The 27,060-nt window shown below is 37.8% G+C and overlaps 1 protein-coding gene across 11 annotated transcripts in view; it reads left to right on the top strand.

The window, feature by feature from the left end:
* Positions 1–27,060, top strand: part of Ralgapb (Ral GTPase activating protein non-catalytic subunit beta) — a 101,492-nt gene that overhangs the window by 47,632 nt on the left and 26,800 nt on the right. For 4 of the 11 annotated variants that reach the window (XM_047537779.1, XM_047537774.1, XM_047537760.1 and 1 more), the window contains 10 exons: positions 3,520–3,584; positions 4,805–4,934; positions 6,232–6,240; positions 6,924–7,057; positions 11,922–12,104; positions 15,184–15,335; positions 19,675–19,862; positions 22,330–22,460; positions 23,918–24,070; positions 26,017–26,226. In XM_047537779.1, coding sequence (XP_047393735.1) covers positions 3,520–3,584; positions 4,805–4,934; positions 6,232–6,240; positions 6,924–7,057; positions 11,922–12,104; positions 15,184–15,335; positions 19,675–19,862; positions 22,330–22,460; positions 23,918–24,070; positions 26,017–26,226 — 1,355 coding nt within the window. The remainder of the gene's footprint in view (positions 1–3,519; positions 3,585–4,804; positions 4,935–6,231; positions 6,241–6,923; positions 7,058–11,921; positions 12,105–15,183; positions 15,336–19,674; positions 19,863–22,329; positions 22,461–23,917; positions 24,071–26,016; positions 26,227–27,060) is intronic. The other 7 variants (XM_047537776.1, XM_047537778.1, XM_047537769.1 and 4 more) reach the window with 5 other exon arrangements.

Here is a 27,060-nt window from a genome sequence, read left to right as displayed (position 1 = left end):
TCTTCCTTAGTACCATTGATCTTTCCTCTTTCTCTACTTGTGTCATACCCTTCATATGATCCTATTCTAGGTTTCTTTTTTTTTTTCTTTTTTTTAAGGTACTGGGAATTGAAGCTAGGGGTGCTGTACCATTGAGGCACAACCGTAGGCACTCCTTTTTTAAAAAAAAAAAATTTTTTTTAGTTGTCAGTGAACCTTTGTTTATTTATGTGGTGCTAAGAATTGAACCCACTGCCGCACACATGCTAGACAAGCACTGTACCACTGAGCCACAACCCCAACCCAACCCCAGACCTTTTTATTTTATTTTGAGACAGGGTCATGCTAAGTTACTTTGATTTGGGATCCTCCTGCCTTAGCCTCCCATATCACTAGGATTATAGACATGTGCCACCATTTCTGGCATGATCCTACTGTAGCTCTTAATGTCACTGGAAACTGAAATCGTTGCTTTCTTTTTATTTATTTATTTATTTTCATTAACTTTTTTTTGACAGTGACAAATATTTTTTTAAAATTTCTTTTCATACAGGTATATAGGGTAATAATGTCTGTCTCAATCTTCCCATCCTGACCTGCCCCACTCCTCCCTCATTTCCCTCTCTACAATCCAAAGTTCCTTCATTCTTCCCTACCTACCCCTCACTATGGATCAGCATCTGCTTATCAGAGAAAATATTCAGCCTTTAGTTTTTTGGGATTGACTTATGTCACATAGCACAATACTCTCCAGCTCCATCCATTTACCTGCAAATGCCATAATTTCATTCTTCTTTAAGACTGAGTAATATTCCCATCACATTTTCTTTATCCATTCATCTGTTGAAGGGCATCTAGGTTAGTACCATAGTTTCGCTGTTGTGAATTGAGTTGTTATAAACATTGATGTGACTGTGTCACTGTAGTATGCTGGAAATCATTGCTTTCTTGATTGCAAATGTTCCATTTCTTATTACCCTCTATCCTTTCATTTTGTGTACTTTGCTCATACACTGGCAATTTTCTTACGCGGGGATTAGCAAACTACAGTTTATAGGCCAAATCTGAGCTGCTGTTTTTGTAGTGGAGTTTATTGGAACACAGTCACGTTGTTTTGTCTGTGATTGCTTTGGTGCTACAGCAGGAGAATTGTATAGTTCTGACAGAGACCTTATGATACTCAGTCTGAAATCTTTACTTCCTGGCCCTTTACAGAAAGGGCATGCCAACTCCTGCTCCAGCCTTTAATCCATTGACCCTCCATTTTTTTCACTGCCTCTCACTTCTTCCTTCTTACCTGACTTAGATTTCATGTCCTTTAACATTTCTAAACCTCACCTCTGCTTAAAACTGCCTGTTTATTTCACACTTGTACCTTAGTGGTTGAGCAGTGCTAGAGGAAAAAAATCAGAATAGAACTGACTAGCCTTTCAGATTTATGACTATAAATCTCAGGTAGCTCTTAACTTTTGATAGTTTTACCACATTCCTGAGTAAATTCACTTTTCTATTTGTCTCACCACATCTCCAGCCCTTTGCTTATGACTTACACTTAGCTAATGACCTTGCTGCATATTTCAGCAAAAATGCATTCAATGAGAATTTTCTCAAGCTGGATGTAGTGGTGCTTGCTTGTATAGGAGGCTAAGGCAGGAAAATAGTAGTTCAAGACCCGTCCTAACATACTAAGAGCCTGTCTCAAATAAGAGAATTGTCTCGTCTTCATTGTTTCTTCTGACTACCTGCAACATACCCAAAATTCATTCTTTCTTTTTTCACAACATATATTTGAGTTCTGTTATGTTTTATGTGCCAGTCACCATCCTTGACTGTGGGATCCACCAGGGAACAAAATAAACAAAAATCATTCTAGTGAGGACAAGGAGCAAATAATGAATAAGGTAGTATAAATGGAAGGGAAAACGAAGTAGGGAATGGAGATAGAGAATGGTGGTTGTGTGTGAGTGCCACATGGCAGATCAGAGGGCTCTTCAATTAGAGACAGTGCCATGAAGATACCTGGGATGAAGAGAATGCCAGACAGAGGGAAAAGCAGTAGCAAAGAACCTGGAACAGCCTGTGTTTGAGGCAAACAAAGATGCTGGTGTAGCCATAGTGAAGGGAGCAAAGGTGCAGTGCAGGTAGTAGGGATAGAGACAGAGGTAACCCCAGCTTGCTGGAATGTTGCTCCCCTGTGTCCTAAATGCTATTCCCACCTTCCCAAGGCACTCACTCTTCTTTTCTGTCTGATCAGTTTCTCCCTTTTTACTCGATTATTTATACTGGCATACAAATATGCCCTATCATTACCCTCTTAAAATGTACCTCCCTGGATGCCTTACCTCTTTTAGCTGTTTCCCCATTCTCTGCTACGCTTGAAATCAAAACTGTTTTGAGTTTTCTGTATTCAGTTTTCCTGGCCTCTCATTTTTTGTTTAAATCACTATGATAGGACTTTTGCCCCTACCATTCCACTGAATCAATTTACATCAAAGTTCCCTGTGATTTCCATTTTGTCAGAATTGATGATCAAGTTGCTGCCATAATCTTACCAGCATTTGACTTGATTGACCTCTCTCTCCTCCTTGTAACACTTTTTTTTTTTCGTGTGACACATGAGATAAAATTAAAACGAGTTTAGTATGGTATGATGGGGATTTCAGTGTGTTCCTAGCTGCCTATACATCGGCACCTTTATATCTAAAAGATAGGCAACTCAGGCCTATCTTGCCTACCTCCCACATCTTTGCCCTAAATCTTTTCTTCACCAGTCTGCTTCCTCATCTCTCTTATACCTACTTACTCAATTAAGACTTACCTATCTTTTTAGTTTTTCTCTTTCCCTAATTATTCTCCATCTAGGTCTTCTCCTAAGTTCTGTCCACACTACTTCCAAAATACATCCCAATCACTTTTACCATCTCACTCCTAGAAACCTTGTCTAAGCTCTTCATCTTTTAATATTACATAATTTAATTATCAGAGTCTCCTGCCTGGTCTCTGTGCTTCCTTTCCTGCCCTGCTAGAATATATCTTCTCTGCTTAATCTGGAATCATTGTTCTAAAAGATAAGCTAGATAAGGCCAGTCTCCATGCCACTGGCTGCCCATTACACTTAGAGTAAACTCCACGTTCCTTACCCTGATCCACAGAAACCTACATTTAAAAACCACAACTTGGTTTTAAAAATATTCCATATTTTTCTTAGTTTGTATTACCCTTAGAATTGAAATGCTAGCACCTGACCTTTCACACCAGTTATAAAACATCTGACACTGGGCATGTTTTTGTATAAAGCAAAGGTTTGATTTTTGAATTAATTTTAGAAACCTAGAATTTTAAAACTTTGGGGGCAGATCAGAATTGTGGGATTTATAAAGCATATCTTTGCTGACTAGTCAATGGATTCATTAGTAATTTTTGGAGAATTTTAGGAATGTGCAGCCAAAATCATGTTCTTACCTCTGCTTTTAATCTTCTGAGCCATTTTAGTGTTCTTATTACTTATTTTATATAAAATGCTTTTTTTTTCTATTGCAGGGGCAATGTTAAATATTGTTCAAGATTCTGCACTTTTAGAAGCCATTGGTTGCCAAATGGAGATGGTAAGAAATACACAACATGTAATCTTTCTGTTTTTTTGTTTTTTTTTTTTTTACAAGTAATTTTGTCAGAAATAATTTTATCTTAATTACCTTCCAGAATGTCTGTCCTTATAATTTTAAAGGTATTTTGTTTGTAAATCCAGCTCATTGAATTAGAAGGATCCTATTTTAAAATATCATATTTTTAGTTTTTTTTACCTCTTGGTGTCTCATTGGCTATACATCAGGTCCCTAGGAGATTCTTTATGACACAAATTCTAGCTAAATCCAGTTTTATTCCTGGAAAGTGTCTATTTAAAGCTCTTACTTGTTTTGCTACTCTGGTTAGCCAGCTTAAATAATCTAGGAAAGGCCTCCTACCCCATAATTCCTGCTATCCCTAGTTGATCTCAATATAAAAACTATTTATTTATTTATTTATTTATTTAGTCTTTTGTTTCATTTTTACGAAATTTCATTCATGTAAGAACTCAAAATCTCTTTCTAGCCCCTGTGGTCCTAAGTTTCCAGGTCCCCCAAAGCACTAAATACTTCCCAGAGACTTTCAGTACCTCTTGTTTCTGTCTTCAAGTTATATGATCCTTATACTGGAGTAGAGGCTGGGGAGTAGGGCAATTAATAGAGTATACTGGGGTGAGTGGATGATTTATCAGGGAAATTAGATTAATGTCCCCGTAGATGTTTAATAATGATATACTGACCCAGTGTCAAAATATAAAAAAAAAATTTACTGATCCCATTATAATGAATTATATTTGTATGGGAAAAAGTGAAGGAAATTTATTATCTTTGTTTTATAATATAACCACATTTGCAAGTTGCTGCTATTTGTGCATCTGTTTTTTTGTTTGTTTTACAGTTGTATTCCTGTTTTGAAGTTTTGTTTGGGAGGCACGTAGGGTGTTGTCTTTAAGGACCCAGAATCATTAGCTAGTAAAGTCTGGTGAAGATAAAAAAGGTCCCAGACTGGCCCTTTGTAAACAACAGCAAAGAAGATTCCTGAGTATATGCCTAAAGCTATCAAACCCTTCATACCCTTTAGCAGATGGTGTCTGTGCAGAAATCCCACAGCAGTTTTAATTCCCCTGTCATTTGTGCATCAATTTGTGCTGTTTGTTGTCACATTCCATTTTATCAACAGAGTTTTAAAAATTAACCTCTTTTTATACTTATAAATTTAGTGGAACCCCCAAATACTTGACTCATTTTCATTTAACTAGGGTGGTGGAGAAAATAACTTGAAGAGTCATAGTCGCACTAATAGTGGTATTAGTTCAGCAAGTGGTGGAAGCACAGAGCCCACAACTCCTGACAGTGAAAGACCTGCTCAGGCTCTCCTGAGGGATTATGGTAAGCTTTTTTTTTAAAATTTTTTTTATCAAAGTTTTACAGAATTTCCTTAATTCTCAGATTTATTTAAAAAAAACTAAAAACAAGGGTTGGGTTTGTGACTCAGGAGTGGAGCTTGCCTAGCATGCATGAGGCACTGGGTTTGAGCCTCAGCGCAGCGCCACATACAAAACTAAATAAATAAAGTAAAAAAAAAACAAAAAAAAAAAAAACTGAAAACAATTTAAATTGTCAGAATTTTAAAACAAACAACTACAAAATAAAATGTTATATATTTAAGTATAGGAAAGAGGATAGTCGTCTAAAAAAACTAAGAAAAAACATTATTTAGCTGTATAACTTTTAGTGGTTGTATTTGGGGTAGTTCATTAGATTTCAAAGATGATCAGGATTCTGTTCATGTGCTGGTGATACAGGGTCAAGATGTGGGCTCTGCCTCAGAACTCACAGGCTAATGACAGAGATATCTAGTCAATCTGTTATTGCAGTGTGGTAAGGGGAGTGATGGAGCATGCAGTAGTGGGAACCCAGAAGGGCATCTGTCCCCATATTAAAACTTGTACCCTACAATATCTTATGCCCTAATTTAGGTCCTTTGGTCACAAATTTTAAGCAAGAGTAAGGAAACATATTTGCCCTCCCAAATAAGATATTTGCCAGCAGAGCATCCTGTTTTGTAATGTCCTGTATCTTGGGCAATTACTTTATAGATTCAGTGAATTTATGGTTATATACCTTTATGGTTTTATACACAAATACCAACAGTGAATTAGTGAGTGTTCATCCAACAAAATTGGAATTATTTTTAGTTTCTTAGATGTAAGCTTAGTTTTTTAATCATCTGGAAAATTCATGAACCAGGGGCATGAGTTCATGAGGCATGTTTCTGTGATTTAAGTTTACAATAACATGTCAGATACATAAAGTCATTATTTGGATATTCAGTTGTTGGATATTTGGATATTCAGTACATTTAAATATTGCATTTATAAGGAAGTTATTTAAATTGCTACCTTATTCATTGTGTGTATAGATTTAGGTATACACTAGGTTGAAAATTTGTTTATTCATGCTTTCTAAAATAACTTAAAAGATATTTTTGCTTTACTGCATGTGTTCTAATATAAATGTTTGAAGTGATTATTGTTTGTTCAGCATTTTGAACTGGTGTTAGTGAGCTCTGCTTGTAATGTCAAAATATTTTTACTAAGAAATCCAGATTTTGTGTTAGTGTTGCATGAATGTCTCTCTTTAATGATCATTCCTTTTTCTGTTGTCACTGCCCTCTTTCTGATAGGATCGACAGGTATAATGTCCCTAAAGCTTCCTTTGTAAACTCAATTTAATTTGTCCTAATTTAATTTTTCCTAAGTTACTATTAGCTCAGTAATATTTACTTTTAAATATAAAATTGGAAGCCAAATAAAAATGTAGTGGCTTGATTATTTAATTCTTTTAGAAGTATTAAAGTAGTCTTAGAGAGTTAAATGTTAAAGTGGGTTTGAAAAGGCATTGCATGTGATTTTTGATGGTTTGAACCCTGCAAGAAATTTTGACAGATGCCTTAAGGTACTTTCCAGCATCTGAAGGGGCTGTAAAAGTTAAATTCTTCCTCTGTAAAATTCCAAGAAAATACTTGATGGCCTTTTCATTATTCTTTTTGAAAATGTAACACTCTATGTGTTGTTAATTTAGAAATTTTAAGACTTAACATCTTTATAACATGATACTGAAACTGTCAAGTCCCCTGGTTGTCTGTGTGAAAGTTCATGGACTGGGACTAGAAGCTGCCCTGACCCAGCTTGCGTGCCTTGTGCACCGATAGGCCTGGAGCTCAGGCCAGTGGGGCGGGAGCATAGCGCTGTGTGGGTGCCCGTCGTGCTCACTGTGACTGCTGTGGTCTGTGCCTGGTGGAATGCTGTGCTTCTCGTTACTAATGCTTAGTTGTTTTCCCTCCCTGTGGGATGTGGCATTGGGGTTATATCCTAGCTCTTAATACAGATTCAGCTGCCGGGCTCCTGATTCGCAGCATTCATCTCGTCACCCAAAGACTCAATTCTCAGTGGCGGCAAGACATGAGCATATCACTGGCAGCTCTAGAGCTCCTCTCTGGCCTGGCAAAGGTGAGGAGAATATTTCTTTTATTTTAACCCAACAATCTTGGGCCCTGGCTCTTATTTCTGTATATTTGATCCCTTGATGTGGGTATTGCAGTATTGGCCATACTCAAACATAATTTACGTCCAAAGTGTACAGCATTGAACCTCCAGGTGAAATTTTACAAAATGAACTGTACTTTAAAAAAAATTCAAAGAATGCATTTGCTGTTAAATTACAGAAAGCATTTCAATATTTACTATTTATTTGTTCATATCAATAATATGCTTATTGGTTTTATAAAGTGTGATTATTCTAAAGTATGCCAGTTGATATTATCTGTGACTACTGTCTTTTTGTTATTAGAGATAAGTGAAAATTGACTCTATGTTCTAATTTCTTTCACAGCTATCATTCAGTTTTGTGGAATCTTAGAGCTGGGTGACCATTCCCACTTCTCTGTTTTTTTTGTTGTTGTTGTTTTCTTTTTGAGGTGAAATTCACATAATGTAAAATTAACCATTTTAAAGTGAACAATTCAGTGCCTATTAGTACATTTACAGTATTGTGCAACCACTACCTATAGTTCCAAATTATTTTCATCACTCCAAAAGACAACCCTCTATCTTATAAGTGTTTTTTTTCTTGTCCTCCTGATCAGCCCTACAACCATCACTTTGCATTTTATCTGCATGGATTTACTTTTTCTAGACATTTCATATAAGTGAAACCTTATAATATGTGATCTTTCATGTCAACTTTCTCACTTAACATGATTTTTTAAATCTCATTCCTCTTATAGAGTCTATCAGAAATTCATTCCTTCTATGGTTGAATAATACTATGCTGAATGTATACACCATAATTTGTTTATCCATTCATCAGTTGTTGGATATTTGTGCTATTTGTGTCTTTAAACTAATGTCAGTACTGTTGTCTACATGTATTTGTTTGAATAACAGTTTTCATTTCTTCGGAGTATATGCTGAAGAGTGAAATTGCTAGGCATATGGTAATACTATGTTTAACTTTTTGACCAACTGCCATATTGTTTTCCACACCCACTGAATTTCATCCCTACTGTCAGTGTACAGGAGTTCCAATTTATTTAGTATCTAAGTGAAATGGGCAGGAGCATTAAATGAGATGGAATATATAAAGTACTTTGTGAACAAAAGCCAATATGCAGCTCTTGTCATTAAAGTCTTTGTTTTACAGATGTGGGAACAAGTGATCAGAGGGTGTGATTATACCATAAGAGAAAATAGTCAGTTTATAAGAAAACCTAATGTGTTCGCACCACCACTTATAGTTTACATAACAGTTTTATGAGGAGCAGTTGCTGATACAAAAAGTAAGAACAACCATTCATAGGACATGCAGAACTTCACTGAGAGCAAGATACTGTTTCTTGTGACCTTTGGTGTAATTTCAGAAGTAAGAAACAATTAGCTTTAGAGGGAGCATTGCTCTGGATCTGCCTACCAGGTTATAAAGGGCTAACACTGCCAATTTCATGATTTACTATAAAGCTATAGTAATCCAAACAGTCTGGTGTTGGAATAGGTTGAACCAATCAGTCAATGAAATAGAATAGAGAATTCAAAAGTACACTTACACATATGTGGTCATCCAATTTTCTTAACCAAGGTGTAAAGGTAATAGTAATAGGAAGAAGAATAGTAATAGTCTTTTAAACCAGTGGTATTGGAATAACTAGTTATTCATCTACAAAAAGTACCATGTATGTGTGTGTTTGTGTATGGTACTAGGAATTGAACCCAAGGTGCTCTACCACTGAGCTATGCCCCCAACCCTTTTCTATTTTTTTATTTTGAGACAGGATATCACCAAGTTCCTCAGGCTAGTCTTGAATTTGCAATCCTCCTGCCTCCATCTCCTAAGTCGCTGGCTCATCTACAAAGAAACTTTGTTTCATAACTTATACTTTGTGTAAAAGTTAACTCGAAATGAATTATAGACCTAAATGTAAAGCCTAAAGTCTGAAATTTCTAGAAGAAAATATAGAAGATCCTTGTAACCTTGTGTTATACAAAAATTTCTTATATATTACACTATTGAAGGGGAAAAAAGATAAATTAGACTTCATCAAAATTTAAAAACTGGACTGGGGATATAGCTCAGTTGGTAGAGTGTTTACCTCGCAAGCACAAGGCCCTGGGTTCAATCCCTAGCACGGCCAAAAAAAAAAAAAAAAAGAAAAGAAAAAATTTAAAAACTATTATTCCTCTAAAATACTTGAGATAATGGACATGTCATTGACTAGAAGAAAATCTTTACAAAGCTCATGTTTGATGAAGGACTTATATCCAGATTACATAAAGAACTTTCAAAACTCAGTAATAGTCTTTCCTTTTCATGGTTTGTGGCAACAATTTGATGGTGAAATTTCCAAGAAGAGGAAATTGTCATTGATGGTATCTTCACCTGAATTGAATGTTTCTCACTCAGAAGTTTACTGAAGCTATTCTGCAGTGAGGTCCAAGTGATCAATCAGTGTGGCAATCAATACCTTAGCCTCCAGGGTGCAAAGTGTTCTTGTGAGAAGGCTATTTTCAAATTGACAGATGTAATTCAGAAGAGATTTGGCTTCCTTGAGGGCAAGTAGAACTTTATACTGTAAAGGTAGCCTACTAGCATCTGTGTTATAAAGTCCTAGAAGGGCTCACCATACAGAGCCTGCTGCAGGTCATCGTGAAGAATGAGTCAAGGGCAACAAGGTCATAGTTCAGAAAACTTGTTCTTTTTTTTGTTTGTTTGTTTGGTACCAGAGTTTGAACCCAGGGTTTTTAACCAGTGAACTACATCCCTAGCTCTTTTTATTTTGAGGCAGGGTCTTGCTAAGTTACTTAGGGCCTCACTAAGTTACTGAGGCTGGTTTTGAACTTGTGATCCTCCTGTGTCAGCCTTCTGAGTTGCTTTCGTAGCTTTGACCAAGACCTAACAAGAACAACTTAGAGGAAGAAAAGTTTATTTTGGCTTATGGTTTTAGAGATTCAGTTCATGGTCAGTCAGCTCCATAACTCTGGGCCTGAGGTGAGGCAGAACCTCATGGCAGAAGGGTGTAGTGAAAGAAAGCTGCTCAAGTCATGACAACCAGGAAGCAGAGAGAGAGACAGACTGAATACAAGAAGCCAGGGATAAAATAATTACCAAGGACACAGTGACCTACCTCTTCAACCATGCTATATCTGCCTACAGTTGCCACCTCTTAATCTATTCAAATTGTTAATCCACTAGGTAGATTAGGTGGATTAGGTTACAACTCTCATAATCCAATTATTTTATCTCTGAACATCCATATATTGTGTAACACATGAGCTTTTGGAGGATGCCTCATATCTAAACCATAATAGCCACTATGTTGGTATTGCCATTCACTATGTGCTGTTCAGATAGGGTGTGCTGGTTATCAAAGTGAAGATCATGCTGTCCTGGGACCAAGCACTGTGATTGGTGGTAAGAAACCCCTGCCTGACTGACCACTGAATAACATGAACCTGAAAGATGAGGTGCTCTCTACCACCCTATCTCTGGATAGGAGGTTAGGAAGTCAGAGCCATCTACTATGCTCTGGTTATTGCAGAAAAGGGTCTCCTTGGCAGCTGGATCTGGAGTCTGAATGTTATTTTCAGAAAGACCTTTAATAAAATCTTTTAAAAAGACAAACCAATACCAAGAAAATTCCCTCAATAATAAGACAAACACCTCAGTTAAAAAAAGAAACAGTTATTGTACCAAAGAAGATATGCAAATGGAAAATAAGCATATGAGAAGATGTTTAGTATCATTAATTATTAGGGAAATACAAATAAAACCACAGTGAGTTACCTTTACAGACCTATTAGTATGGCTAAAAATATAGACCATACCAAGTGTTGGTGAGGGATATGGAAGAACTATTGATGGGAATGTTAACTGGATAACCGTTTTGGAAAACAGCTTGGCAGTTTCTTAAAAAGATAAACATATCTACCTCTGACTGAGTCATTCCCCTCTCATAGCATATATCCATTCAAAGATTTGCACAGGAATGTTCATAGCAGTTTTATTTGTAATGTCCAGAAACTGGAAACAAATGTCTGTTACCTGGTGGCTGGTATATCCATGCAGTGGAATGCTACTCAGCAATGAAAAGGAATAAAAAAATAGGTACACACAAAAAAATGTAGATAAATTTGAAAATAATTATGCTGAGTAGAAGAAAGAAGCCATAATGTACATAATGTATGATTTTAGAAAGTGCAAACTAATCTATAGTAACAGCAGATCAGTCGTGGCTTAGGGAAGGGGGCAAAGAGGAATGAGAGGAAGATTACAAAGGTGCGTGAGGAGATTTTGGGGGTCATGTATGTGTTTCCTGTCTTAATTATGGTAATAGTTCATAGATGTGTCCTTATGTGAGAATTGGTCAGATTGTATACTTTAAATATGTAAAGTTTGCCATATGGTAATTATACCTTTGAATAACTTACAGAGCTGGGGCAGAGCATAGAGCATTTCTGTGAGGTTGCATTATGGAGCTTAAAAATGCATGTTCCACTGCCAGCTATTCTTTCAGTCACTGGCAATGAGGAGTAGATGGACAGAAATTATTTTGTTTTTTTTTTTTTTTTTTTTTTTTTTTTTTTAGGGCATGAAAAACCATGCTGAAGTGAAGTACCTTTTTAGAATCTGAAAACTGCCTCCATTTTTATGGAGTGAATAGTACATCTGAAATATTTTGTTTCTCTATATAAATAATGTTTAAAAACAAGGCCTTCTGTGGCATATCACATTCTCAAATAGGCTTAGCCTCAATGAAGATGCTTTGAAATTGGTACAATGACTCCTTGCTAATGGTTTTTATTCCCAAATGAACATGCTTAGGTGAAGGTGATGGTTGACTCAGGAGACCGGAAGCGAGCCATCAGTTCTGTGTGCAGCTACATTGTGTACCAGTGCAGTCGGCCAGCTCCTCTTCACTCCCGGGATCTGCATTCCATGATAGTGGCAGCTTTTCAGTGTCTGTGTGTCTGGCTGACAGAGCACCCTGACATGCTTGATGAAAAGGTGAGTTTATTCAATCTTAAAACATTATGTAGCTCTCTCCTACACACTTGCTTTTCCTCCTCCTTGCTTTCCACTCTCTCTAGCGTGCGCCCTTTCTCTTTCCTTTCTCTTTTCCTCTCATTTTTCCCATGCTGCCCCTTTCCAGCTCGAAGAAGCCAGATCAGTCATCACCTCCTTTCTTTACAGCAGTGAAGGAGTTCCTAGAATTAGAGGGGTAAATGAAGTCAGAATTGGGGACAGGCAGTTTCACAGAAATAGGGTATCAGTCAAATCGAGGAAATGAAGTCCATGAAAACCATCTGCCTTTGGAAGTCTGGAAGGAGAATGGACTTTTTACATCTCACCTGCAAAACCAGCCCCAGTCACTTACGCAGGAAGGAGAGAGAAGGCTTTGGAAAGAACTGGAGAGCAAAAGATTTTCTTATAAAAACAGAAATGGGGGAATGTAATGTATAAAGCTGCTCCCCCACCCTTTCTGGTGCATCTATTTCCCCGCCTCCCAACCACTTGTCAATCTGTGAACATCCTAGCTAGCTATTGGTTCATCATTCAGCTTGCAAGTATCCTTCTCCAATATTGGTCCCCTGTTAGCCCAGCAGAATTCAACCGCCATCTTTCCTCTCTTGCTTCTCTCTCCTACACACTTGCTTTTCCTTCTCCTCGCTTTCCACTCTCTTTAGTGCGCGTGCCCTTTCTCTTTCCTTTCTCTTTTCCTCTCATTTTCTCTCTTACCCTGCAGGGAGACACTCTGTTTGCTTAATAAACTCCCTTATGTGATTAAAAAAAAAAAAATTACGTAGAAACAGAAATGTATGTTGAGAAAATGCCTTGTAAAAGAGAGTATATTGGTTTAAATACAATTTCACACACTTTGAATATACTTGTTAGATTTTAATAGAACATGTATTCTTTTGAGCTCAACTTATAAATTGTCATCATCCTTCTAATTGGTTGCAGTGTAATCCACAGAGAAGTTCTTTTGAAAAGAGAACCTTGCCTCATTTATCTGACCTATCAATATTGTTCTTACTGAAAGGTTGGTATCTTGGAAATATCTAGTAAGCATTTTGGGCACCTATTACCAAAACAAGAAGGTCAATTGATTGTTAGCCTGCAGTGCTAGAACACAGCACAACTTATCTGTAACGATTGCTTTTATCTAAAAATTTTACTTCACAGACATTTTTCCACTTTTAAGTAGACACAGATATCTAGTGTGGTTTCCCTGCCATTAGTCGTTATAAGAAAGCAGGCATTACAAGAATTCAGTGAAAGTAAATGAAATATCACAGTTAGTGAATATTTATAGAGATCTTTATATAATTAAAAAAAATATTATTGTTGATAAAATCTTAGTCACTTTTGCTGCACACCTGTAATCCCATTGACTTGAAAGGCCAAGGTAGGAAGATTGCAAGTTTGAAGTCAGTCTTAGCAATTTATCGAAACCCTGTCTCCACATAAAAAATAAAAGTGGCGAGGGGTATAACTCAGTGGTAAAGTGCCCCTGAATTCAATTCCCAGTACCCTCCCCCGACAATAAAATCTTAGTCATGTAGAAGTTCATTGGATTAGACAAAGGGGAGTGATGGGAAAGGAAAGGGACGGGAAAGGAAAAGACAGCCGAATGAAGCAGACGTAACTTTCCTATGTTCATATATAAATACATGACCAGTTTTATTCCACATCATGTACAACCACAAGAATGGGAAGTTATACTCCATGTGTGTATAATATGTCAAAATACCCTCTACTGGAAAAAAGTACACTCATACATTGCTGGTGGGATTGCAAATTAGTGCAGCCACTCTGGAAAGCAGTGTGGAGATTCCTCAGAAAGCTTGGAATGGAACCACCATTTGACCCAGCTATCCCATTCCTCGGCCTATACCCAAAGGACTTAAAATCAGCATACTACAGAGATACAGCCACATCAATGTTCATAGCTGCTCAATTCACAATAGCCAGATTGTGGAACCAACTAGATGTCTTTCAATGGATGAATGGATAAAGAAACTGTGATATATATATGCAATGGAATATTACTCAGCTATAAAGAATAATAAAATTATTATTTTATGGCATTTGCAGGCAAATGGATGAAATTGGAGAATATCATGCTAAGTGAGATAAGCCAATCTCAAAACACCAAAGGACGAATGATCTCGCTGATAAGCGGATAATGACACATAATGAGGGGTGGGAGGGGGCCAAGAATGGAGGAAGGAGGGACTGTATAGAGGGAAAAAAGGGGTGGGAGGGTGGGGGGGAAGGAAAAAATAACAGAATGAATCAAACACCATTACCCTATGTAAATGTATTATTACACAAATGGTATGCCTTTACTTCATGTACAAACAACATGTATCCCATTTGTTTACAATAAAAATAAATTTTAAAAAATACACTCTACTGTCATGTACATCTAAAAAGAAAAAATAAAAAAAATCTTAGTCACTTTTATTATGGCTTCTAAAGTCATGATACTAGAAATTGCTTAAAAATGTTGATCACTAGCTTGTTGCGATAGTGCACACCTATAATCCAAGTGACTCAGGAGGCCAAAGTAGGAGGATCACAAGTTCCAGACCAGCCTCTGTAACTTAGTGAGACTCTGTCTCAAAATAAAAAATAAAAAGAAATGTGGATGTAGCTCAGTTGTAGAATGCCCTGGGGTTCTGTTCCCATTACTGCCCCCCCCCCAAAAAAAATCACTCATGAGCTTCCCTTTGATATATTAGATAATCTAATATGTCTTAAACCATCCAAAGTTTAAGTGAATTACTGTTCTCTTGAATGATCCATAATTTTTTAGGAATTATGACTGATACAATTGAATTAATTTATTTTTACTTAGTATCTATTCTGTGAACTTGCAAATTTAATTCTTTAAAGAGAAATTTGGAGAGAAGGTAAAAAATTTACTATGTTACTATGATATCAATGTATGCCTAGTAAAGAAAATTAGAACCTGAAGCTCCATCATCAAAATACAACTGTTGTTACCATTTTGCTGTATTCCTTATTTTCTCATAAGAAATGTGTATAATAAAAATCGGTCTCCCTTTTTTGCTTCTAGGACTGCCTCAAGGAAGTACTGGAGATTGTGGAACTTGGTATTTCAGGAAGTAAGTCCAAGAACAGTGAGCAAGAGGTCAAGTACAAAGGAGATAAAGAGCCAAACCCTGCATCTATGAGGGTAAAGGATGCTGCTGAAGCCACCCTGACATGGTATGAAAGTGACTCAAAGACTGAGCTTAGGGTTAGCGTCGTCATGCTGTTTCATCTTTTTCCCACCGTGTTCAAGCATTAAGTGGCAGAGTATCCATTAAGTGGATACTTTGTCTCCCAAAAATAAAATGGAAAGGAGATACTCTGTTTTTTTTTTTTTTTGTTTGTTTGTTTATTTGTTTGTTTGTTTGTTTTAACATGTGTTTTATATCAAAAGAAATCAGGAACTTGGGGCAAGAGTTTGGGTTCTTGTTTTTCTATACTGGTTGATATTAATTCATGCCGGGTCATGTTGGAGCTAGAAGGGACCTTGGAGAGACTTATTTCACCTCCTCAATTTGATAACTGAGTCCAGAGAGGAGCTGTGTCTGTCTGTGGTCACAATATCAGATCTCCTGTTGCCCAGTTCTGTGGTCATGATCTCTGTTATACCATTTATATTATATGTTATAGGTTCATTCAGCCAGGATTTTTTAATTCCCTGTAAAGAACTGATAATAGATTGCAAAGAGAAATCAGATTCAGTTCCAGCATTTTGTCCAGTAAGGAAGATAAGTTATGAACACAAACTGCTATAATACTAGGTAGGTACTTAGGGCTCCAAGAGAAGAGGTACAAAGAAAGCACTGGGGTATTGGAAGGAGAAAAGGGTACTTCTTGATAGTGGGAAATCAAAGCAACATCCATAGGGAAAATGACATTGAAACTGAGGAAATAAGTTTGAGCTCTCAACCAGATTACAAGGCAGTTGAGAAGATGCTGGGATGGCTGTGTCAAGCGTTTTGGTAGTAAAGGAATAAAGACAAAGGCTGGTGATAAAGAGATAAGTGGGGAAGATTACATGGAGTCACAGGAGTGATGAATAGAGGGGGCTTATAAAAGGGCAAGTGTGGATTGAAGACCTAGAAAAATATAAAAGCATAAAGGAGGACTGTCCAACCAGTGTGGGTTGGCTCATTTTGGTCTTAGTGAAGTGGCAAGTAAGACTGCTTGAAGATTTGCACGTAAATCAACCCCTCCCAGAATCCCATCAGGCTAGGCAGACACCATGGCACAAGACTGTAATACCATTTACTCAGGAGGCTGAGGTAGGAGTATTGCAAATTTGAGGTCAGCCTTGACATTTGGTGAGACACCCATCAACTTAGTAGGATGCTGTCTCAAAATAGAGATGGGTAGATGTAGCTCAGAGGTAAAGCACCCCTGAGTTAAATTCTCAGTACCAAAAAGAAAAGAAAAAAATAAAACAAGATCCCAGCAGCCTTTGGGTGTTTGTGGTCTTACTTGGGGTGTGTACAGTGAGGTTGGATTTGTTTCTGTTCCTCGTGGGCTTAGGTCATTCAGTAAATTTTTAATAGGATGCTTTCTTTAGCTTAATCTTACTCTTTTTGTATAATGCTGGACTTTAAGTGACTCTGTGGAGGTTTGGCTAATAGCTAGAAAATCATTAAAATGTGAATGCAACTATTGAAGCTTATGTAGGTGTGTGGACTGGGGTATCCTTAAAGTGTCACAGAATTAGGCATGTGCCGTGCAGAGGAAAAGGACATGGAGAGAAATGGGAAGGGCATCACTGGAAATTCTTCATGATACTATACTAAAATAAGTTTGCCCCATCCTAGCCTGGGTGGGGTGTTCCTTTGAGAGCATGATTACCAGTGAGAACTGGATATGTGCTCAGGGTAAGTGGAGTACTGGGGTGCTTCTCCCCAACCTGGACAGCAGCTGTCTAGATGGCTCATCTCTTTCTCTTCTTTGCTCTTGTCTCTGCTGGCAGCTCCACAGATGGTCTGTCTAGTGGCCAGTCTTGAAGAGTGCACAGAAGCTTTCTATCATCATGGAACATGCCCGCAACCAAATCTCTATTCTGTCATGGTTGCTGCATTTTCAGTATCACTCTTGTTTTCTGGTTATATAAACACAGAACTTCGACTTGTTCTCGGATTTATATCTCATTCCCCACTTGAGACCAGCAACTGAATCTGATAGACTTGACTTTTGTAAAGTGTTCCCTCCTTCCCCTCAGATAGCATCCTATTCCAGGTCCTCTTTTCTTCTTGCCTGATTTTCCTGTTTTCAGCATCGTAACGCTTCCTGTTTATCTTGCTAAATTCTGCGTCTGTAAGCACAATTTTTATTCTGCTGCTTGAGTGATTGAAAGTTTTGAGTTGATGTGTTTCCTGTCATGTTGTCTGAATTCTTTGGTCTGAATTTCAAGAGGACAAATCTTTCTAACCACTGCTCCCTAGCACATCCCTGCCATGGTCTTGCTATTTGTGAGCTGGGCATGCTCTTACCTGCTTATGCTCCCCTCTTGAGCTTCAGGGCCTCTCTCCTCCCTAGGCCACAACCTCCACTATTCAGTGCTTACATCTAATCTAGCTACCTCTATGGGACCCTTTGGGTTATTCTGCTTCTGAAGGAAGACTGCTTTCTGCATCTCGGTGCTCATTCTGTCTGACCCTATCACACAGCAGGGAATTCTATACTATCATGACTATACTTGGTTATATTTGATACATACTACTGTTATCTCCAGTCTGGGTAGAGACCGGATTTCTATCTTCAGTAATACTCACACTGCAGATTTATTGAGTCTGTCTTGTGTGTTCTAATCAAAATCATTGATAAAAATATTGAAGAGACAGACCCACAAAGCATATCAGCAGGATAATCTCCTTCAGGTTCACATGGATTTTTAAATCTTACCTACAAGTTTATCATGACACACTGTTAAATACTTGTTGTGATTGTAGGGGTAATTGCCTACTTTTCTAGTCAAATCACTGTCAAGAGAAAATGTGGTTAGGCTGGTATGATTTCATCTCAGTGACCTATTGGATAATATCATAGATTCTTAGGTGGAGCACAAGCTCATTTGGCCCATATACTTTGTGTCATCCATCTCTGTCCAGTTTTAGAATCAAAGCCATGTTTTCTCATTTACTGAGCTCCTGATATTTCACCTGTTTTCCATGAATCATTAATGACCTGAACTAATCAAAGTGTCTTGGTCCTTAAAATTCTTAAGATAATTCTTCTAGGAGGAGAGAAAGTAGAAGGAAAATGTCTGTTGAACTATGTCATCTTCCATTATCAGAGATTTTTGGATTCTAGCCTTAGAATGAGAGAGAGGAGGAGAGGCCACTCAAGCTGAGGTTGGGGTGATGAAAGTGGTGCTACGGAGTCCTGTGAGTTTTCCAGTGAGATGCTTATAAGGTCAAGTGATGTTAGAGCCACAGGTGGAACCTTTATATTTTAATTACAGGATACTTTACCCTGAGCTTCAATTTCTTACTATAAATGGGAATAATAATCTCAGGGTTGTTATGAAACTACATGAAATAATGTATAAATGTGCGTAGAACAGTACTTGGCACAAAGCAAGAGCTCTGTAAGTTATCGATATTCCTTGAATGCATGTAGAAATCTCTGTAAATAAACATTTCTGAATGTTAAGGCTGTGGAATTCAAGCTTATGGAATATTTTTTCATATAGTTTTAATTTAATAATTACATTAGTTTGGTGAGATGTAACTTTTAGTGCCTCAAGTTCCCTATCTGTAAAATGAGGATGTATCTACTGCTGGCCACACAGTGAGAAGGCAGCAAGCTTTGGTTTCTGGCCTCTTGACAGTCACCTATCTCTTTTGAGCCTGAGTTTTGTCATCAGAAATGTGAGGGGGTTTGTCTGATCTTTAGACCCTTTTCTAGGCTTAGAATAATTAGCTAGCATAATCCTGAAACCTGGAGCATACAAATAGATTTTAATATCTTTAGGAGTTTCATGACTTGGAAATGTGGTTAGTAATGTTCTGGGGTGCAAATTCTGAGAGAAATTAGTTTGCAAGAGTTTTTATTGCAAAGTATTCTTTGTATTACTCCCTGCAGGGGAGCGGAGAGAGCAGGATTAGGCAAAGGAGGAACTGAACTGTGATGCAGGTGCAGCAAAGCACTTTGGAATTTTCTTGGCCCTTCAGCGTTCTCTCAGGCTGGGATGAGGGGGTGTGGCCTTTATAACCCTGCATCAACTATTCATTGGACTGGCGCTCATGAAGGAGTGTTTTTTACTGGCCAAGGGCAAGTCCCGGAGAGGGACTCAGCTGAAAGCTGTGGCCACCATCTTCCTGCAACTGGTGGAATGGGCCTTTCAATCTTAGAGGGTATAATCTGCACAGCACACCATGATATTCACCACAGAGAGCAAATCTGACCTGTAAAGAGAAAGTAAGGCCATGGTCAATTAAAATTCAGATGAGTGGAAGTACATATGAATGGATGTGTGAGGTAAAAAGAGTTTGCTTTGGGAATTAATTGTTCTCTGTTTCATTCTCCATAGTATTATGCAGTTGCTTGGTGCATTTCCTTCACCCAGTGGTCCTGCCTCTCCTTGTAGTCTGGTGAATGAGACTACTCTCATCAAATACTCTAGGCTGCCAACTATAAACAAGCATAGTTTCCGGTACTTTGTCTTGGATAACAGTGTCATCTTGGCAATGCTGGAGCAACCGCTTGGAAATGAGCAGAGTAAGTTGTAGCACTTTGAGACTTTTCTACTGCTAAATCAGTGTGTTTATCACTACTGTCAGTGAAGGAAAGACTGACTTCCAGTATTTATGCGTTGTCAGAAGGACTTAAAACTGTGAGGCAATAGCACCTGAGAAATAGAGAGTTAGAAAATAGATTGTATGTACTAAGTAGAATCATTAAAGGGTCTTTATGTGTTTCTGAAATATCAGAAAATGACTATAATTTTATAAAAAATTTATGTTAGTGGGATGTTTTATGTTTACTGTGGTTAAGAATCATTGTCATTCTTTCTTCCTTTGTGAATTTTGGCTTCTGTCCCTCTGCTCCCTTACCCCTTGCCCCTTGCTGTTCAGTTATTACCACCCACACGGACTAGAAATTTGAGACATTATCCTTGCCTTGCTCCTCTTGTTACTCCATTACATAATTAGTTGTCACATTTCTTCTTCCCCAGTAGCTTTAAAAAAAATTTTTTTTAGTTATTGATGGACCTTTATTTTATTTATATGCAGTGCTGAGAATTGAACCCAGTGCCTCACACATACTAGGCAAGTGCTCTACCACTGAGCCACAACCCAGCCCCTAGTGACTCCTGACTCTTTCCTTTCCTTCCAAATGCAGGGCTTTATTATTTCTCACCTAAATTACTATAATTGCTTTCTACCTGGTCTGATTCCCCCTTGTCAATTCCAAAGTTTGTTTACCCTTACCTGCACTCTACTTGCTGTCACCATAGAGTTCATCCTTAAATACAGACATGAGCTTTGTGATTTTTCATTGACACAACATGTTGTCCTCCCTACTTTCCCCCCAGTTATAAAGTATCTTGAAGTATGTGATTACTGCTGCAACCCAAATCATTTCAAGTATGTTTTTTCCTGATGTGAATTGGCATCAGGCCATATGTAAAGACATTGTTTTTTCAAAGAGTACCATGTTGCTAGGAAGGCAAAGAAAAGTGAAAGTTACAGAATCTGTGGACATGAAAGGACCTAGAGGCAGGGTGTGGTGGCCCAAGCTTATAATAGTAGCTACTTGAGAAGCAGATGCAGGAGGATTGCAAGTTTGAAGTCAACCTGCGCAACTTAGTGAGACCCTATCTTAAACCAAAACCAAAAATAAAAATGGATAAGGGTGTAGCTTAGTGGAGAGTGCGTGTTTAGCATGTGCAAGGTCCCGGGTTCAATCACCAGTACTGAAATTAATCAGTCAATAAAAGGACCCAGGGAATCACTTGGGGTACTTATAGGTGAAGATACTGAGGCTCAGAGAGAGTATGTGACTTGTCCATATATGATAAGAAGTACATGGTATGGCTAAAACTTGAGCCTAAGTGTTCTAAATACAGTACTTTCCCTTTCTGTTGTTGTCCCACCATGATATAATTCGCTCAGTGAGTAAAAACACCTTCTTGTTTTTGCACAGGTGAACATAGTCCTTAGATTCCCATGCAAATTTGTTGAGTATGAGTAGGATCTTATAATTCCATAAATGAAAGTGAGACTGTCTTGTAGTTGGGGTATTAAAAGAAGAAAATAAAAAGGATCTGGGTCCATTAAGGAAGACACTTCCTGAGTGTCTAAAAGAATACCATCACAGATTCCCATGATATTGTGGTAAGATTTAGTGATTCTAATGTGAAATAGAATGGGGCCATTTATCCTTGCCCACTCCAGAATGCTGGTCCCAAGTCTTTCTATAGGCTTGCTTGGCCTTCTCTGGCCTTTTCCCATCATTAGTGATTCCTTCAGCCTCCTACTTCCAAACCACATGCTGAGGAATCTGTAATATCCCAGTATCATCTTTGGGCATCCTGACCCTTTTCCTTTTTCTAGGCTTTTTATGTTTTTATTTATTTATTGTTTTTAGATTCTGTTACTCTCATTTCAAGTATATCATCATATAGGAAGTTTACCAGAAATATAAACAATTGAGCCAGGTATGGTGCACACACCTGTAATTCCCAGTTACTCAGGAGGTTGAGACAGGAGGATCTCAAGTTGAGACCAGCCTGGCCAACTAATAAGACCCTGTCTGAAAATAAAAAACAAAAAGAGCTGGGGATATAGCTTAGTGGTAGAGTGTCCTTTGGTTCAGTCTCCACTACTGCAAAAAAAAAAAAGAGAAATTGAACAAGTCTGACTCTACATCTGAAATAAAAGAAGAAAATAAAAAGGATCTGGGTCATTAAGGAAGACACTTCTGAGTTCTTATACACATACTCCATTTTTCAATAAATTTAAGTTAAAAATTAGGAGTGGTTGGTACAAGTAAACTAATAGCACTCAAGGTACTTTGGTGTGGCAGAAACCACAAGGGGAGTACGAAGGACTGATGTTTCGGAAACACTGAGTTAAGGACTTTGATTATAAGAAGCTCTGTAGTTGTTTAAAAAAAAAAAAAAAGTTTTTTTTTAAATGATTTGTGTCTGAAATAAAAACTTTACACAAATATTTTGTCTTAGATGATTTTTTTCCCTCTGTCACTGTGCTGGTTCGGGGAATGTCTGGAAGACTTGCTTGGGCACAACAGCTTTGCCTTCTACCCAGAGGAGCAAAAGCAAATCAGAAGGTATCCATCAGAAGTTGCAGGGAAGTGAGTGCCGGGGGGCAGAGGCGTGTGTGTGTGGTGTGTGGTGTGTGTGGTGTGTGTGTATGTGATGGTTTAAAGGTTAAATAACATTCCAACAAAAATCATAGATTGGGCTGGGGATATAGCCCAGTTGGTAGAGTGCTTGCCTTGCAAGCACAAGGCCTTTGGGTTCAATCCCCAGCACCACAAAAAAAAAAAAAAAAAAAAAAAAAAAAAGGATAAAATGAATATTCTGATCCCTGTCCAGGTCCTCAGTCAGTGGGTTCACATCATAATTGCCTTAGGAACCTAGAATTTCAGGTCTACAGAATTACTTCTTAAAGGTATCTTTAAGACAGGTGTATTTTCCAAAATCTTTCCAGGTGATTCCAACCTCCACTTAGGAATAAAGGCTGCTATTCTGAACAGCAATCCCAGGGTTTTCTATACAATTTAAAGTAAAATAAAATAAAAGATACATACTATACATGGAAAACATTTGGCCAGACTTTTGATGTAAATAGCAATAGGACTTAGTTTCATATTGTTTTATTCCGTGTAATAGGGAATAAGTTGTATTTAATGCAACCTTTTCTCTTATGACATTTGTAATTGGATAATAAGGAAAAAAATTTAAATCAACTGTACTCTCCAGAGGGAGATAGCTGCAGTTAATGTTTTAGTGGATTTCCTTCCAATCTCTTACTGCACACAGTTATACTTAAATCATTTGGTATACTGCACTTTTCACTTATTACTTGTAAGCTTGTACTTGTATTACTGAAAATTATATCCATACACTTGGAGCATGTGCCTAAAATCATTTAACATCCTAGATGTATCAGATGGGCTGTGTTTGCTACCTTATGAGGAGCAGATCACATTCTGTCAGCGACTCTGTAAGCCTTTAAGACTGAAGCAGAAGGGAATCAGGAAAGGAAGTAGAATGTATTGATAGTTCAGTATATACTATGTACATATTCATGCAAGGTTTTATAGCCTTGAAGACCTAGATATGGTGCTCATACTCCCCTAATTAAGCCACTTAAGGTTCTTATTGAACTCACTTTCTAGAGATGCCCCCAGGGATCTAAACTTGCATTTTATTATATGGAGTGATTTGACAACTCTTGGGGAAAAAGGAAGTTTGAATCTTAAAGCTCTGAAATGTCTCATCCTTTGGCTTATCACTGAATGTGGGAGATTTAGGCTGAGGCTATAGAGGTCCACAGCCCATTCATCACTCACAAAATCTATAATAAGTTGATGGACATTTTTAGAAAAATAAAATAAAATTGAGTTTGCAGATGTTCAGGGTGCCTATCTTTATCATTAGTTGTAGTATTTGTGGATTCTTAGTAAGTTTTTGTGACATGTAATCCTAGGAAAACAGGTATCAAAGCAGAGCAGGAAACACGTCATTACAAATGGATATTGGATCATATGAAATAAACATAATGTTATTTGTATTATTGTAACAGCTTTTTGTGCCTGAACCTCGCCCAGTTCCTAAAAATGATGTTGGATTCAAATATACCGTGAAACATCGGCCATTTCCTGAAGAGGTGGACAAGATACCTTTTGTGAAAGCAGACTTGAGCATTCCAGATTTGCATGAGATTGTCACTGAAGAAGTAAGATAAATATCTCTAGCAGTTGTTAAGGGTGTGAATATAAACATTCATTATGTGTGTGGGGGTGCATCTATTAAAATACAAAATTAAGGATTTAAGGATTGAACCCAGGGTCTTACCCATGGTAGGTAAGTGATCTGCCATTGAACTTTGTCCCCAACCCTGAACATTCTTAATGACTTTTGTGTTTAAGACTAGCTTTAGCATTACCAGTGATGGTTCATAAGATGACTTGGGTTACTGATACCCAGGAAGCAAGACAAGTGTAAATTGGGACTAATAGAAATTGACTGTTCACTAGTAGGTTTCAGTGGTTTAGTGATAAGATCAGATTCTGGTACTGGAGGATTTTTGGAGAACAGAGACCAGTTCAGAGACCAAATGATAAATCCAAGCAGGAGAAAGGAAGGATTGTTACTGAAAGTGAAGTTTAACATATACAGTGTATTGTGAAGGTAGAGTCAAGCAATTTGGGTTGATGAGGAAAGGGAAGGAGCCAAGGAGTTTTAGGTTTTGAGCTTGAGTGATAGATATTGGTGCCATTTACAGAAATATGGGTGTTAGGAAGAAGATAGGTTTGGGAAGATAGGAAAAATTTTAGTTGTAGATTGATTTAGATAATTAGACTAAGTGACTGGTCTCTTAGGTCAAGAGAGAAGAACCTCAAGAAGCAGATGGCAGAGGTGTTTTAGGTGAGAGAACAGAGGGGCAGAAATGGAGGAAGGGATACCCTGTCAATGCTGAAGAGATCAGGGAGAAGGAAGAATAAGAAAAGGTTGGATTTGGGTATGAAAATGTAAGCAACCTTTGAGAGCAGCTTCAAAGGTGTGTGAGATGGGAGGCAGAAAATGAGGGGTTAGGGAGTGAATGATTAATGAGGGCAAGGCAGTGAATATAAATTACATTGTTAGCAGAAAAGAGGAGGGTGTAGAATGGGTAATATCATGAAGAAATGACCTAGCTAAAGAAAGGAAAGGATGGGAGGAATATTTTGTGCTTACGGAGAAGGCATGAGGAGAAGGCATGGGGGTTTAAGTTTAGTTGGGAGCAGAAGCCAGAAGGATGCCAGTGGCATGGAAAAATAGGAGGGACTAAACGTCCCTTGGCGATGGTGAGGCACAGGCTCAGAGAGTGCAGGAAGGGAATTTAGAATTGGAGCAGGAATTCCAGAGTTACAGCCTTTAAAGTAGGTTACTTCTGAGGTTCAGGATATGCTGATGGGTGGTAAGTTGTAAAGATTGAGGAGGTCATTGAGTTAAGCCAGGTTGTTAAAAGGAGCATTGCTTACCAGAGGATGGAAATTTAAAATAGGATTGATCAGAAAGGAAAGAAGGGGTCAGGTGGAATCTCCAAGACTAAGGCAAGGAATCCACATGGATAAGATCTTTAAATCATGAGGCCAGCCGGTCATGGTGTTGCCTGCCTGTAATCTGGGAGGCCGAGGCAGGAGGATTGCAAATTTGAGCCCAGGTCCTATCTCAAAATAGAATTTAAAAAGGACTGATGTAACCCAGTGCTTACCTAGCATATGTAAGGCCCTGGGTTCAATTCCTAGTATTGCAGAACAAGGGGGAGACACAATAACAACAACATAAGATGAGTCGATGATGCAAGCTTAAGGTAGGTAGTGACCTAGAAGTGGAGATGGAATAAATTCTGTCCCCTTTCGTACCTATTTGAAGAGGCGCAGAGATGGAATGGTATTATTTACAACCAGGAGATGAAGGAGCAATTATGAAGTTATGGGGAAATGTTTTTAGTGTAGTTTTAACCTTGCAACATGTTTGGTTAATTATATGCTTTATATTGAACTGAAGTACAATATTGATCACTGAAAATTATCATCATATTCTTCGTTACTTTTAACTGTATTTTTATTTAAAATTAAGAGTAACCTATTATTTTTATAATAATTCCCCCAAAATGAAATATTTGGTTTATTTCAGTTAGAAGAGAGACATGAAAAATTAAGGAGTGGCATGGCCCAGCAGATTGCTTATGAGATACACCTGGAGCAGCAGAGTGAGGGGGAACTGCAGAAGAGAAGCTTCCCTGACCCCATTACAGACTGCAAGCCCCCGCCTCCTGCCCAAGAATTCCAGACAGCCCGCCTTTTCCTCTCACACTTTGGATTTTTGTCCTTAGAGGCATTGAAGGTAATTTTCATGAAGTTTAGTGAATAAGTATATTCATATTAACATTCAGCCTGTGATAACGGTAATATTTTATGAGCACAGAAGAAAAAAATTAAAAACTAGTTACAGACTTACACTGCTTGGGAGTAAATGAGATTCTGTACCGCTACAGGGTATAGCATGTGCTCCAGGACAGTTCACCTCATGATCTCATTCAGATTTCTGTTTGAGGGGACTACTTTGACAATATATCTAGCTCTGGATTTTCTTGGACAATGCAGGACCCATGTTGCACATATAAGTGAAATCTACAGATAATTAGAAAAGGAATGTTAAAAATCTTTCCATAGTAAATTTCATTAACTCTAAGTGTGGGCTAGAGTTGATTTAATTTGTTTATATCACTTTTTATTAAAAAGAATAAAGTAATTCTGTAATATTTATAAGCCAAGCCCTTCTTGTGTTATATGGTTGGTTAAGGTCAGACTGTCTAGGTTTATGTCCTGGTGTCACTGCTTGAAGCTGTGTGATCTTGAATGAGTTACCTGGCTTTCTTAGTCCCTTCCTTGTAAGGTGGGAATGATAAAACTGTCCTGTCTCACTGGTCAAGTACTTCATGTAGTACTTAACACAAAGTAAGCCACCCTGTAGGGTATATTGCCTTTATTCTTAATTCCATTATTTAAAATAATTATCTTTAAATTGTCTTTAAATTATCTTTAAAACACTATCCTTGTTTTACTGATATAGAAATAGACTTTAAAATGTGTAATAAAGGTGAATTGGGGGTTTATTCGAAGGCCTGTTTGTTTTGAAAAGTACAGCTGAAGATTGTGAGGCAAGATGTTGCTTATT

This window comes from Sciurus carolinensis, chromosome 2 (assembly GCF_902686445.1).
Source record: "Sciurus carolinensis chromosome 2, mSciCar1.2, whole genome shotgun sequence".
In the NCBI taxonomy this organism is placed as follows: domain Eukaryota; kingdom Metazoa; phylum Chordata; class Mammalia; order Rodentia; family Sciuridae; genus Sciurus; species Sciurus carolinensis.
This window is presented reverse-complemented; position numbering and strand designations above follow the sequence as displayed.